This window comes from Ciconia boyciana, chromosome 7 (assembly GCF_034638445.1).
Source record: "Ciconia boyciana chromosome 7, ASM3463844v1, whole genome shotgun sequence".
NCBI lineage: Eukaryota > Metazoa > Chordata > Aves > Ciconiiformes > Ciconiidae > Ciconia > Ciconia boyciana.
Window position 1 is genome coordinate 52936014 of NC_132940.1, and position 13267 is coordinate 52949280.

The window sequence follows — 13267 nt, forward strand, 5'->3', positions numbered from 1 at the left end:
GAATACAGACTTAATCCCACTGATGTCATGGGTACCTTGTTCAGTGCCTCTGTATTTTTGAAGATGGGGGTGGAGAAGTATGCATGCCATGCGTTAGCAGTGCATGTGGTAGCACTGCTGTTCTGCTGTAGGGTAATATTGACCGTACTTTTATCTGGTGGCTTGAGAGCTGTTTTAAAGCCAGACCCTGTACATGTGATAGCAGCTTGTTTCCACCTTCTGTTATCCAGATGTTCCTTCTGTTCTTTGACGCGTGGGAGGCATTATCTTGAAAAGACTCTTGGGCAAATGTTCCTGGCTGTGAGCTGGCACTGTTGTTGCAGTCATCTTCAGAAAAGTCACACGGAAATGAAGACATCTTTTCCATCCTGCAGCTCACCTTCTGTTTAAACATTCATTAACAGAGCACATTATTTTAAACTTGAAGATAAGATGTTTGAAATACCTGGTTACTTCATTACAAAAACTTAATCTTTTGATTTCAAGCTCATATTTTGAAAACTTAAAGCTTTTCTCTCTTCAGAATCTTTCAGGCTTTAGGTTTTGTTGGCCTGTGCCTACAGAAGACTTGGAGGAAAAACAGAAGCCAAATGGGTCAACCCTGGATTGCTTAGCCAAAGGGTTAAGTAGAAAACTTTTCATTCCTTGCTCAAATTGCTTTGACTCCAGTCCTGCAAGAAAGTAAAAGTCAGAGCAGCCTTGTGAAGGTACATATCAATCACTTGGTTGTTTAAAGTTGATGTGTCCACTCCTTCAAAACCTAATGCACCTGTGCAGCAGGCTGTGGTGAAACTAAGCGTCTAAAAAATTTGAAATTTCTTTCTGATCATACGTCAGAATTGAAATATAGATTTCTGACTCTAGCCAGATTTGCATTGAGTTGGTTGAAGCACATACTCTAATATCACTGTCAACGAAGCTACAAGTGTTTTATGTGCTGTTGCATGTGTGACTTCAAATTTTCTCCTGTTTTGTGAGTGATCTCAAGTTCTACTTTTGGAGTTGCATACAATCTATGGAAGCTGGTTGCTTACACAACTAAATGTAGGCAAAATCTGCTCTGAAGCTTAAAATATTCTTTGGCCTTTCACAGTAGTTACACAAATATGGGTGAAAGTGTTATCTAGAGGATGTGTTTTGCTGTTTTACTTCCCATTTAAAGTGCAGAATCATGGTGAAGCCTGATTGCCTGCTATGCTCCTAGTAACTTCCTCTAAAAAGCAGATAAGTTTCTAAGGTATGGTTCAAAATTCCTTTTTCAAGCTCATACGAGTTTAGAAACTTGCAAGAAAGTAAAGAAGTTAAGCACCCTAGTAAATGATACATGTGTTCAGTATCTTTGAAACTAAGTTCAAAACTGATTTGTGACTTTTAATATACTAACAGTATTAGTGTATTAATTCTGGCATCCTTTCATAGTCTTGAGAAAGATTAAGAGGGCGGTAGAAGGGGAAAGAGGCTGTAGACGAGAATATGGTAAATCACCACGCAGGCTGGTGTCCTTTCTGGAATGGCAGGTGTCTCATGTGAGGGTTTGAGAAAGTTTTAATACATGGGAATACATAAGCATGACCCTTACGTGGATCTTACTGGATTCTCTACTATTAAAATCTTCAATTGTGGAAGTTTAAATATTTCTTCAAAAAATACCATTAGCAGCTCTAGATGAGAGCTACAGGATTACTCAGTTCCTGTGCTAGTCATGTTCTTGTGGCCTTAAGCTCTTGCAAATAATTTCTACCATGCCATTGTTTGCTTGTGAAAATGTATGTCTTCTAGCACTTCTGAGTGTCTAACCTTGTCTCGTTGAATATTCTCTTACCTTTTGTTATGAGACCGGCAAAATGGACATCCCCAGTCTACAGACTAGTGTTAGCCTGTTTCTTATTTTACAGACTCTGGCCTGCAGTCATGGCTCCGAGGGACCTGCATTTGCAGTCTGTAGCATAACAGTTTGGGGTTTTCTTTCCCCATTTGGTTCTCTAGATGCTTATTTCTCTCGTCTCACTGAATCCTGTCGTTCTGCTGTGGTCTTGGGTTGAGTTGGTGGAGGTTGAGATAACAGTCAGGGCTTGAAACAGAAATTTCTTGTTGCCTTTCTGCCCCATGTGGAAGGCTGTGCTCCCACACCACCCAGAAGCAGCTCACTGGCTGCCTGCTCTGCATGCTGTGGGCTGGAGGCTGAGGTACTTGCCCTGGGTGCGTGGGGATGTGCTCCTCATCAGCGTGCTGAGGTGGGGATAGGTAGGATCAGGGACAGGCTGGCTTATGAGTTTCTCTGTTGAGATGAAGGCATCACTGGTTTATGTGAGATGGTCAGTTTTGGAGTCAGATGGGGGTTACTAGGAGGGCAAGATTCTCTGAAACATTATTTTTTTGACATGGAAGAGTCCTTTGGAAGGGTGAAATTTCAAGGCCTTTTTTTGGTGACTTACCGTCTCATTCAAAGAGTTGTAGAAAGGCCAGTGAGAGCTTGCGTTGCGGCACCATGTTGCTGGTCGTTGATACCACTAGGTGCTGTGTCCTTCCCTTCCCGAGGGAGGGATGCAGATTTTACCAGTCTTCAGTACTCTGAAACTAACCAAGAATAATTTTTTTCCAAGTACTCTGTTTTTGCTTTTTTTGATGCAGCAGTTGTTCTTGCTCCATGGTGGTATGTTCTTGTCAGCAGTTCAGGCACGTGAGAAGCTCTGCTCTCCTACCGGACTTACTCCTTTTTAAGTTATTGTTTTTGTACCCATGTCTGGTGGGGTTGGTATGGGACAGCTTCATCCTTGCCCCTAGAAAAGGGTATGTTGGGATGGAGCCGTCCTCTCCCCCAGTGTTCTCAGGGCTGAAGACTGGCATGGTGTCAGCTCTTCCAGTTAGGTCTGCAGAACTTGTCCAGCTATTCCAGCAGTCCCAGCTGCTGCTTCTCCTACTGATGAGCTGGGTGCTTGACTTCCAAGTTTCTGATATACTTGGACTTGTTGATTTCACTAAGGAAGTATTTCTAAACTGTGGAGGATTTCTGTTTGACTTGGTTCTTTAAATATTACCATTATAGCTACAATTATTGCTTTCCTGTTCTTTTTTTTTTTGTTTGGAAATCTATACAACTTTCCAACTTTGTGGTATGTTTCATGCAGATCTACCTTTATTGGTACAGCTAGCAAACCTCATGGCATTTCTTTCCTCTCATTTCATTGTATTTTTAATGCTACTGATAACTTAGTATTGTGTTAAGCTGTTGAAATGAGACTCGCTGGTTATCAGAGGCCCACTACTGTCCTGTGCTGCATGAGCTCTTGTGTGTTATTTCAGGCTACGTCAGAAATAGCCTGTTGCTTCTTGTGTGTTCTTGGGCTGTTCCAAGAAGCGATCATTTGCAAATGCTGAGAGATGATTTAACAGAACTGTGTGCTGTTTTGCTTTTGGCCACTTAAGATACAGGACACGCTTTTTACCTCCATTATCTATTTTTGCAGGCTAAACTTTATTTTTAAACCTCAGGTCACCTACAATTAAAAAAAATATTGTGGGTGCAGGATGTTTTGATAATTTTTTTTGAAAAGGCTTTCTGTGTGTAACAGTATAATGCTTTTCTGTTCAAATAAATATATGCCTTCTGAGTACTTAGAGTTTCCTCATGATTTTATATGCTTTTATTATACTTGACTAGTACAAATACAAACAAGGAATACTTGATTTACAAAAGAGCTTTATCTGTACTTCTCAGTGTAAGCTGAGCACCTTAGAAATATTTGCAGTCAACAGTTATAGAGATTTTGAAGTTTGCTTTCAAGCCAAAAGAAATTTTGCACACATTTGCAGGTTTTATGATATATTCACACAACTTTGGCTGCTAAGTTATTAACTACCTGTGATCAAATCCTGACTCTCTCTTGTCTCTTGTAACAGCTAATGTTTCTGGCACTTCAACAAGGATGTTGGTGTTTCATTTGTCAGTGATGATCAAGCTTTTCTTCCAGCTGGATGCATCTATTTGTCCTGAGAAATGTGACTGCTCTTCAAAAAATGCAATTCATTGCTCTGGTCCCCACATAAAAGATCTGGAATCGTTACATCTGCCTTGCAACATGACAGAAATTCACATAACGGACACTAATGTAACATACTTGCAGGATGTTTTTTCTAGGATGGTGGAACTGCAGCATCTCGTCTTGTCTTCAAACAACATCTCTCTGATTTCACCAATGGCTTTTAAAGGCTTGAGAAGGCTAAAAGCCCTGAAGCTGCTAGATAATAAGCTGATCGAACTTCCCCCAGAAGTGTTTGATGACATGGTACAGCTTCAGCAATTGATCATTGAAAATAACAGGTTGAAATCCATCGAAGAAAATATTTTTGATGAACTAGCTAGTTTGGAGGAGCTTTTCTTGAACAAAAACCAACTAACGGCACTTCCTAGTGGTGTGCTGAAGAAACTTGCCAAACTCAAAGTACTGAACTTGTCAAGAAATTATTTGGCAGCACTGCCTAGAAATATATTCAGTGCGTTAAGCAGGCTTGAGAAGCTGATGCTGTATTTTAACAGGCTGTCTTCAATAGAGTCTGGTATGTTTGATAGCCTGAAGGAGCTGCTGGAACTCTTCCTGCACTCCAATAACATCCACTCCATCACCCCTGATGCGTTTCATTGTCTTCATAAACTGAGAAGCCTAACACTCTCCAGAAACAAGCTCGAGGTTTTGCCTCCTGGGCTCTTTCTGCACTTGCATGACCTGTCTAAATTGACCTTGTACAGGAACCCACTGAAGTCTCTTCCAGAAGTATTGTTTGGAGAAATGAGGCATCTTGGTAGCCTGTGGCTGTACCACACAAAGCTCTCGACAATACCAGATTTTGTGTTCAGTAACTTGACAAATTTAGAGCTTCTTGTGCTGAGTTTTAATCCAGAGCTTAGTGTTCTTCCTAAGAATGTATTCAGTGGTCTGAATGAACTGCGGGGCCTTTCTCTGCATACAAATAATATTTCCCATCTGCCAGAGGGCATCTTCCTGAGCCTTCAGAAACTGCAGAACATTTCCCTTTTTGATTCGAGGCTTGAGGCTCTTCCTAGAAACCTCTTTCATAATCTCAAGCACCTTCAGAAAGTTTACCTCAATAGTACTAAGCTGCAGTGTCTTCCTGGAGATTTCTTTACTGCTTTACCTGAGCTGCAAGAAGTCTTCCTTGACCACAACCCTTGGAAATGTGATTGCCAAATTCTTGGCTTCCAAGAGTGGCTGCAGAAGAGCATGGAGATAGTTAAAAATGTGCCATCTCTAATGTGTGACAGCCCGCTGGCACTACAGAATATTTCTCTTGTGGCTCTAACAGATCATCACCTGAAGTGCCTGCCAACCACAGCCATTACATACCAGATGTTCAGCTCAACTTACTCCCAGGCTTCAACTTCTCTTGTGACAGAGCACTTGACGTCATCTTGGGAGACTACTGTAACAGTGGCGTCCAGCATGGATACCAGCACACCCACAGCAATTCCTCTTGCAGCTCCAGGTTTTACCTACTCACATGTTCAAGATGTTGGACGGCCTAGGTTTCATTTCTCAGATGTTCCAACCCAAGCTTCTCCTGCTGTCGAAGTAGAAACCAACAGTGTCGGAGGAACAGATTTAACTACTCTTGCCTGGTGGGATGAGCTGCCAGCCCCCAGGAGTGCTAAGCCCTATTTTAATACCAGAGAATTGCTTATTACCAGAGAATACCAAAGAATTGCTTATTGTCAGCTATTTTTGTGCCTTCACACTTTGATTTTAGCACTCCAGAGTGTAACCATTGTGCTCAGTCTGTATGTGATGGGTATAACCAGGCAGCTCTTGCACTCCAGAAATACTCCTGCTCAGCCTGTAGTTCTGATAAAATTTTTAAGAAGGTAGAGAATACCAGCCAAAGAGAGGATTAGAAGCACTGTTTTGGATGCATTTTGAGCATTTGGGCAGTTCACACTTGATTCAGATATGGATTACAAATCTTCATAGCAAGAACCATAAAGACCTTGTTTTTACAGCACAATGGAAATGCGCTTTTATGTACCTTAGTGTTTGCCAAAAGTGATTGTAATCACTGTACGTTGCTACAGCACTTGGTGCATGAACCCAGAGGGAGAGCTGAAAGAAGACCTGTGGTGACCTCTACGTGGGTGCTGCTAGTTTCCTGCTTTGGACTGCAGCCCTGTCCCTGCCAGACACCGCTGCCTGCTGCTGTGCTCACGCTGCTCCGATGGAAGTGGCATCAATGTAGGAACACGGCTTTAACCGTGCTTTAAAGGTTGCCTGTAGTACTCCAAAAGCTATTATGCCTTATACTGCCTGCAGTGTTTTGTCTCCTTATTGAGAAAAGAAATAGTATTTTTAGGAGAATATGCTGGAAAAGACCTCTTAAAAATGGAGGTGGGGGCAGAATGATATGGTGCAAATGTCTTAGTTTTTGCTTTCTGTCCTCAGCCTCTTTCCAGGACAAGGCAGGAGGAAGGGGTACCATTAAAGCTAACAGTGCTTTTCCTCTAGCTTAACCAGAGGAAGATAAATAAGATGCTGGGCTAGGAAGTATAATCTTGATGTATTTTGTTGTTTGCTTTTTGTAAACTTTGTAACATTACTACAAATCTGAACTTTAAGTAAACATTTCTATCCTTAAACTTTGACCAGTGGTCTGAAAAGCAAGGCGTTGCTCGCTGCATGATGCAGTGAGTCTTGAAACCGCAGTGCCAGGCAGATGCCCAGGACTGAGGCTTGGCTCCAGAGGAACATAGTTGGTTTGAGAGCTGGTCTTGACTGAGCTGGGAGAGAAGCGGATGGTCTCTCCTGGGCTTGGCCAGCAAAACACAGGCGTGCAGCAAAGTGGCAGGGAGCCTGCCTGATCTGAGGGCCCTGAACTGTCGCCACCTTTTTTGAAGTTGGCCGGTGAACATGCACATCTCCATCAAATTGCAGTATGCAGTAGCATATTCAGTCATATTCAGGTACTTTTTACCTCTTCTTATTCCATAGTATTACTCCCCGACTTCCAGCCCTTTCAATTGTTGATATACAAAGTCAACTACGAGGCAATAGTGTGGGTTTTGGTCTTCATACCGAAATGTTTTTTAATAATTTGAATGATAGGAGTATCTTAGTTTGTAAGTAGGCTGGTAGCTGTCAGGCTGCATGTGCTTTGGTAGCTCTTGGATTTAACCGTTAGCTTTTATCTTAATTATGTGACTTAGCTTGTTCTTAAAAGCTCTGACATTGTGCTCAGAAGCTAGGGCTGGATTAAAGAGCCTCTGGATGTGGTTCCCTGGCTCCTTGGGCAGGAGACCCTGTACTCCAGGAGTCTCTTCATAGCCTTACTGACTTTCTAACTATTGAGGTCTTTCCTGGATGGCCTTGAAGTGGCACTTTACAAGCCTGAGCTGAAGAGACTTTGCATTTGCTGCAGGTTGTGGCTTGTTCCCTGCTGTGTGCTACTCTAGGCAATGAGAATAGACTATGGACTGCTTTTTTTCAGGGTGCTCTGCTGCTGGACTTGAATTCCTCTTCTAGGCTGTGAAAAGAGGCAATGTGTTTCTATGGTGTTAAATAATCATCGTCTTGCTGGTGAGGTTTAACAAAATTTAGCAAGCCTGGCTAAATGTAGGTAGAGCCATCTCTAAAGGTGGAGAAATGCAAGTCACTACAGCTGGTGCGAAGCAAACTGTGACTGGATTCATAAACAGAAGCACCAGAATATTTATTGCAATATATTTGAGAAGCACAAAGCCAACATGAAGCTTTCTTGGTGGTGGTTCTGGGTTGTTACATGCTAGTGCTTAAAAGGAGTCAGTTGTTACAAATTTAGGTTCTTGGTTGGGCAGCTGTAATGACCACTTAGTGTTGTTCCAGCTCCAGTGCCGTCGTACTAGTGCCACGCAAGCATCTGCTCGCAGCAGGCAGGAGATAAGTATGATCTGGACTAACGAGGAACTTGTTTTACAAACCATGCTGGTTATTGTTTGCCTCGGTGAGGCTCTGAAGAAGTGCGCTCGTGGCTACAGGCACTCGGATGCACACTCTCTAAGAAAGAGCAACAGTTCGGTCACCATATGGGCATACGACACCCTGATGCCCGCCCTTGGGAAGAGCAGCGGGTTAGCAGCAGCTGCCACCTTTCTGAACCCTCCTTTGGCTGCCCCAGCCCTGCAGTGGGGCCAGCTGGGTCTCCGTGCTGCTCCTTTGGCTCCCGTTCCACAGTTGCTGAGCTCTGGCACGTGGGGGCTTTGGCACGCGGCTGCATACAGTCAAGTGCTCAGAAGAGGAGGATTCATCTTTACATGCTGTCATCGGGCTTTCCCTGTGCTTGAGCCAGACGGGGAAGTGAAGTCAGCAGACAACAAAAGGCTGGAGCAATAAGGGCCTGGGGTGTTTTACTAACTCTTCCTCTGAGGTGTTCTGTTCTGAGCTGCCTCTGATTCATTGCTTGTTGCCCAGCAGAGCTCAGCCCTTCCTGCAAAACTCCCTGTCCTGGGAAATCCAAGGACATGCTTATTTATATCCCATCTCCGTTTTGCCTGGAGAAGGGACGGTCTTCCAGGTCAGCATGATGGTGGCTGTGGCAGGTGGGAGGCAGCAGGGAGGGCTCCTTGGGAGCATTGCTCTCTGGGCAGCATTGCCGTGGTGCCTTCTCAAGGCACCGATGGCTTGCCATCGCCAGTGTATTGGCAAGGTTTTTCCTGGTCCCCGTAGCCCATGCCTCCATGCTCTACTGCCCAGCCTTCGCCACCAGGCTGGGCTTGAGGGGGCAGTGGGCTGGAAAAGGTCGGAGGTGTCTAATCCCTGGTCTGGGGGGTCCCTGCTGCTGAGGAAAGGGTGGATACAAAGCATGTCTGCACTCAGTGGCTGAGGGGATCAGCTCCACACGCGTGGCTCCTGTATGGGATGCAGAGTCATGGTTAACAGCCCTGCATGTTAACCAGACCTCTGAGTCCAGGAGCTGCCTCTGGGACCACATCCTAGTTGGGAGCACTTGAGGTATGTTGCCAACGCAGCCTAGCCAAGGGTCTTCTGTAACTTGCTCAATTCCCTCAAACACTTGTTTCTGTGGTGGTTGCTCCTGCTTTTTCTGCTTTAGGAAGTCCTGGAGCAGTGGGAGCTCTGACCCCCCGTGCCAGGCCGTGGGAGTATGCAGTGTGTTTCCAGCCCGATGTCACTGCAGGTGCCACTCTCCTTTGCTTGTTGGGACTTGAATGCACAGAGTCCCTGAAGAGCGGGCTGCTGAGGAGGGAATTAACTGCTGCTGAAAGTGCTGGCAGCTCTCTGCTTGTTTCCCGGCTGCTGCGGGACCCTTCCGAGCCACCAGCACCCTTGTGCTGTGCTTGTGTCCCCGGCATCTCTGCCCTTTCTGTGTCACCTCTGCCTACTAAACGCTGCTCAGCCCCAGCATGTAGCAGCAAGAATCCACCTTGAATCCTCCCTCTCCTGGTGGCAAAGAGAAGCCAAGTGATGGCAGGTGTGCTCGGAGAAGATACCCAGGAGCGTGTGAGAGTGCTGGCTGCGAAGCAGGAGCTCTGGGAGCCTCTGGCTGATGCAACGGAGCATTGGCCATGTCTCCTCCAGGCCTCCGACCAGCACGCGTCGCCTGGGGAAGCTGATTCAGCAGCTGTGATATCAGAGCACAGCATTTCCTAGGGATGACAGAATAGCTGGGAGGAGATGCAGCCAAAGGCACGTACCCGCAGGACAAGGCTGGGGTTGTGAGTGTTTACAGACTCTCAAAGTGATCAGGAAGCCTGAAGCTCCTGCTTTTGCCCCTGCTCTGTCCAGAGCTGGGCAAGCTATGGAGGTGTTATGCCTGCATTTTCCTAGCACACCCCCTTCCCTCCTGGGTGTTCATGGGCAGATGAGCTCTCTTGCCTGGGACGTGGTGGGCGAGTCCCGCTTCGTTGCAGGGTGGTGGTCTGCTGCTCCAGCAGCACCCGGAGGCATCCTGCCACCGGGCTCAGCACCTCTTGTGCAATTGCTGCTGTAGGACTGTCGTGTTTCTCCACAACATGCCAGGCTTCCAGCTGTGCCTTTGTGTGTCTCTAGATGAAAAAAGCCCAGGGCAGGGAGCCAGTTTTGCTGGCAGCAGCTCCGTAGCCTGCTGTGCACTCCTCTGCCGGCTTCCCCTGGGCACAGGGGAGAGATGGGGCCCCTTCCTCCTTGGGGTGTCGACAAAGGGTCCCTGGGGCACTCCCTGGTGCCAGGGATGGCTTTACGGAGATGTAGAACGAGGCGAAGCCGGTCCAGTAAGCACCTCGCAGTGCATGAGCAGGGACAGCCCCCAGCCGGTCCTTCACCCCTCTCGCAGCGCCCATCGGACAAGCTCTTTCCGCTTCGGATTATCTCTCCAGGCGGACTTGGCCACGAGCCCCGCATTCCTTCCAGCCTAGCACTGCCCTGAGCCCGCGCCAAGCCCTGCGTACTGCTGCTATCGCTCGGGGCTCAGGCCAGGGCTGAGCCTGGAGGAGACGGTCCTGCTGGCCAGGCAAGCACCGCTGGTGTTTGAGATCCTAATGCTGTTTTCCTTGAGCTCCAGGAGGGCTGTGGTGGGTCTTGTGCTGGTGCTTGGATGGAGGTTAGCCTGATGGCCATTCCTGCTGCCCATCCTGGAGGGATCAGGGCTGCTGCTCCTTCCCAGAGCACTTCCCCAGGGAAGGCAGGACATGTCCCCAGCCCTTAGGGCAGATGCAGATGGGCATCCTGCAGCCATGAGCAGCGAGGCTGTCCTGGCCCTGCATTCCTCAAGCTGAAAGGGAGCAGAAAACGCCCTGGGGGCTAGATTGCTGGCCCTATGGAAGAGCTCTCTGGTTTGGGCTCCTCAAAGGGTTAGGGTGGGCATGTGGGGAATGGGTGGTGGGGGCCCCAGCACCCATCCCCGAGGGACTAATGTACCTTCCTTCACCCCTCAGCTGTGGCTTGAGCCTACGTGTCCTGCTGCACGGCTCAGGCCCGGAGGTGTCCCCCCACGCTGGAGCACCGAGGGGACCCCCTCCCCTGGCCCCTAGCCCAGCCCTCCGCCCTCCTCCTCCGCTTCAGCAGAGCAGTTTGGCCCCATGCCCTGGGCCAGCCGGTCTCTGCAAGCACTGGGGGCCACCGTGGGGGTTTCTCATAGCGTGGTGGGCAGCTTGTAGCAGTGCAAAATAACAGGGGGGGGTCCCAGCCCTGTGCTGCGGGGAGTGGCGGGGCCTGGGGATGTCCCGTCCCTCCCGGGGGTGTGAATTCAGGCAGGCGCTGGAGGTGTGTGAGGAGCAGGGGCCGGGGGGAGCTGAGGCTGCTGGGCTGTGCAGCCCTGCGGCGTGGGTGAGTGTGCTCAGCTGTTTGGCAGATGAGCAATGTGCTCTCCCGGCCAAGCCCACAAGCTGCTAATTTTAGCAATTACATGAATTTTTCCAAGCAGTCTCAAGTCCCTTGCTGATTCAGAGCTGCTTGGCTTTGCTGCGCCCACCACCCCGGCTGTGGGCATGGACTGGAGGTCTGCCAGCGTGGACGCACTCAGGACTATCTTGCTGTCCAGGAGCAAGGTTGACTTCCCCCAAAATGGGTGACGCTGCTGTTCTGGGGCTCCTGGGACCTCCCTGGCTGGTGGCGTTTCAGGGCTGAGCTCGGTGGCTCCCTGGTGAGCACCAGGGCTCACAGAACAGTCGGGAGCCCTGGTGGGGCTGGGAACCCAGCCTGCCTTAAATGCAAGCGGCTCAGCATGGCCAAGGGTTGCCTGCTCCTGGCCCTGCCAGCCTCCAGGAGCCCCAGCCAGGGCTACGTCGAAGTGCAAGGGATAATGCTACCTGGGACCACTTGCCGCAGGACCTCCAGCCCTCCTGTGGGCTCAGCAGCATGCAGAGAAATGCCTGTGGAAAGTGCCAGGGGCTCTTGGGTGCAAGGGCAGCTCCAGCCCGGGCTGCGACTGCCGGCAGCGGCTGGGCTGTGGGGCAGCACCACGTGCTTTTGCTTTTCCCCACACAGCGGCGTTTGGCCACTGCCTTTGGTGAGGAATCAGAAAACTGCATTTGTGCAGGCAGCAGACGGCGAGGAGGGCCGGGGGCTCTGGGTGGAAGGAGCCACCCTCCCAGCCCTGCCGTGACCGCAGGTTTCACTGCCAGCCCCGTCTCACGGGGGCACAGGGTCTGGCAGGTGCCCCAGCTCCATTGTCCCCTTAGAGGCATAGGGACGCGGCAGTGACTCCACGCTGTCCCAAGCTTGGTCTGCGGGGTTCAGCCTTTCTCTGGCTGGTGGGGCTGGAGCTGGAGAAGGTCCCCAGAGCACTGCTGGACCATGGGGCCTTCCCATGGTGCGAGGCTTGCTACGCTCCGTCCAGCATCGTGCAAGCTCCCAGCTATGCAGAGCAGCCTCCCTTTGCAAAATGCTTATCTCACCCTCAATAACATCCACATGCTGTCTCTGGGAGCTGCCTCTCCTCTCCAGATGTGCAGAACGTGTCTGTGCATCTGTCCCAAGGTCTCGCACTGCAGGCAGCAGCTCCCCTTCCCTGCTTGCCCCCCGCTCCTCTCCCTTGCATGTAGCCTGGGGCAAGCTCCTGTGTGCTCACCTCTGGGAGCGGCTCCCTCTCCACTGCGGGTGCGGTGCACGGGTTTGTGCCGTTACTCAGCCTTGCTTTATTTTTAGGGATGTCTTGAAAACACACTCGTCCTTCCCAGCCAAGGGGCAGAGCCAGGTTCCTGAGTCCTGGGTAGAGGCAGCTGAGTTTTTGGCAGGGCTGTTATCTGGGCTTCTCTGAAACTTTGGGTGCTCTGCGTGGCTGTAGGTACCATAGTCTGATCACCCCCTGCTCCTGGGGGTAGGGTGTTTGAGGGTACCCGCCACTGCATCCCCATCCCTGCGTCCCCCCTGGGGCAGTGCTGCTTGGAAGGAGCAGAGTCTGACATTCCTCTGTCGGACTGGGATTAGAGTGGTGGTTTTTCGGAAGTGCTGGGGTTTAATTTCTGTGTTGCCTTTCTGAAAAGCTGTGTGCTTCTGGGATGAGTCAGAGCAGGCAGGAACCCAGAAGCGCTGGTGCTGGCGGCGGGCAGAGCTGGCGATAAGGGTGCGATAAGGCCATGAGAGCCCTGCTCTCGTGCCAGGGCTGTAGGGAGTGGGCAGCTCCCAAGCCCACTGCCTGACCTCCAGCTGCACCGCTGTCAAGGAAGTGGGGAGGTTATTTTGAGAACCACGGTGCTGGGAAAATCTGCTATGTCAATAGAGTGCGAGCTAAAGCATTTGCGGGTAGCGTTTTCAAAACGCCCCTTCTCCGTGCCCAAATCCCTGGGCTTTGC

The 13267-nt window shown here is 49.4% G+C and overlaps 1 protein-coding gene across 1 annotated transcript; it reads left to right on the forward strand.

Annotated features, from left to right (window-relative positions):
* Positions 1-13: 13 nt before the first annotated feature.
* Positions 14-6556, forward strand: GP5 (glycoprotein V platelet). The gene is made up of 2 exons (XM_072866411.1): positions 14-707; positions 3901-6556. Exon 2 carries the CDS (start codon positions 3927-3929, stop codon positions 5880-5882), a length of 1956 nt encoding a protein of 651 aa, XP_072722512.1. The 5' UTR covers positions 14-707; positions 3901-3926; the 3' UTR covers positions 5883-6556.
* The last annotated feature ends 6711 nt before the right edge of the window (positions 6557-13267 follow it).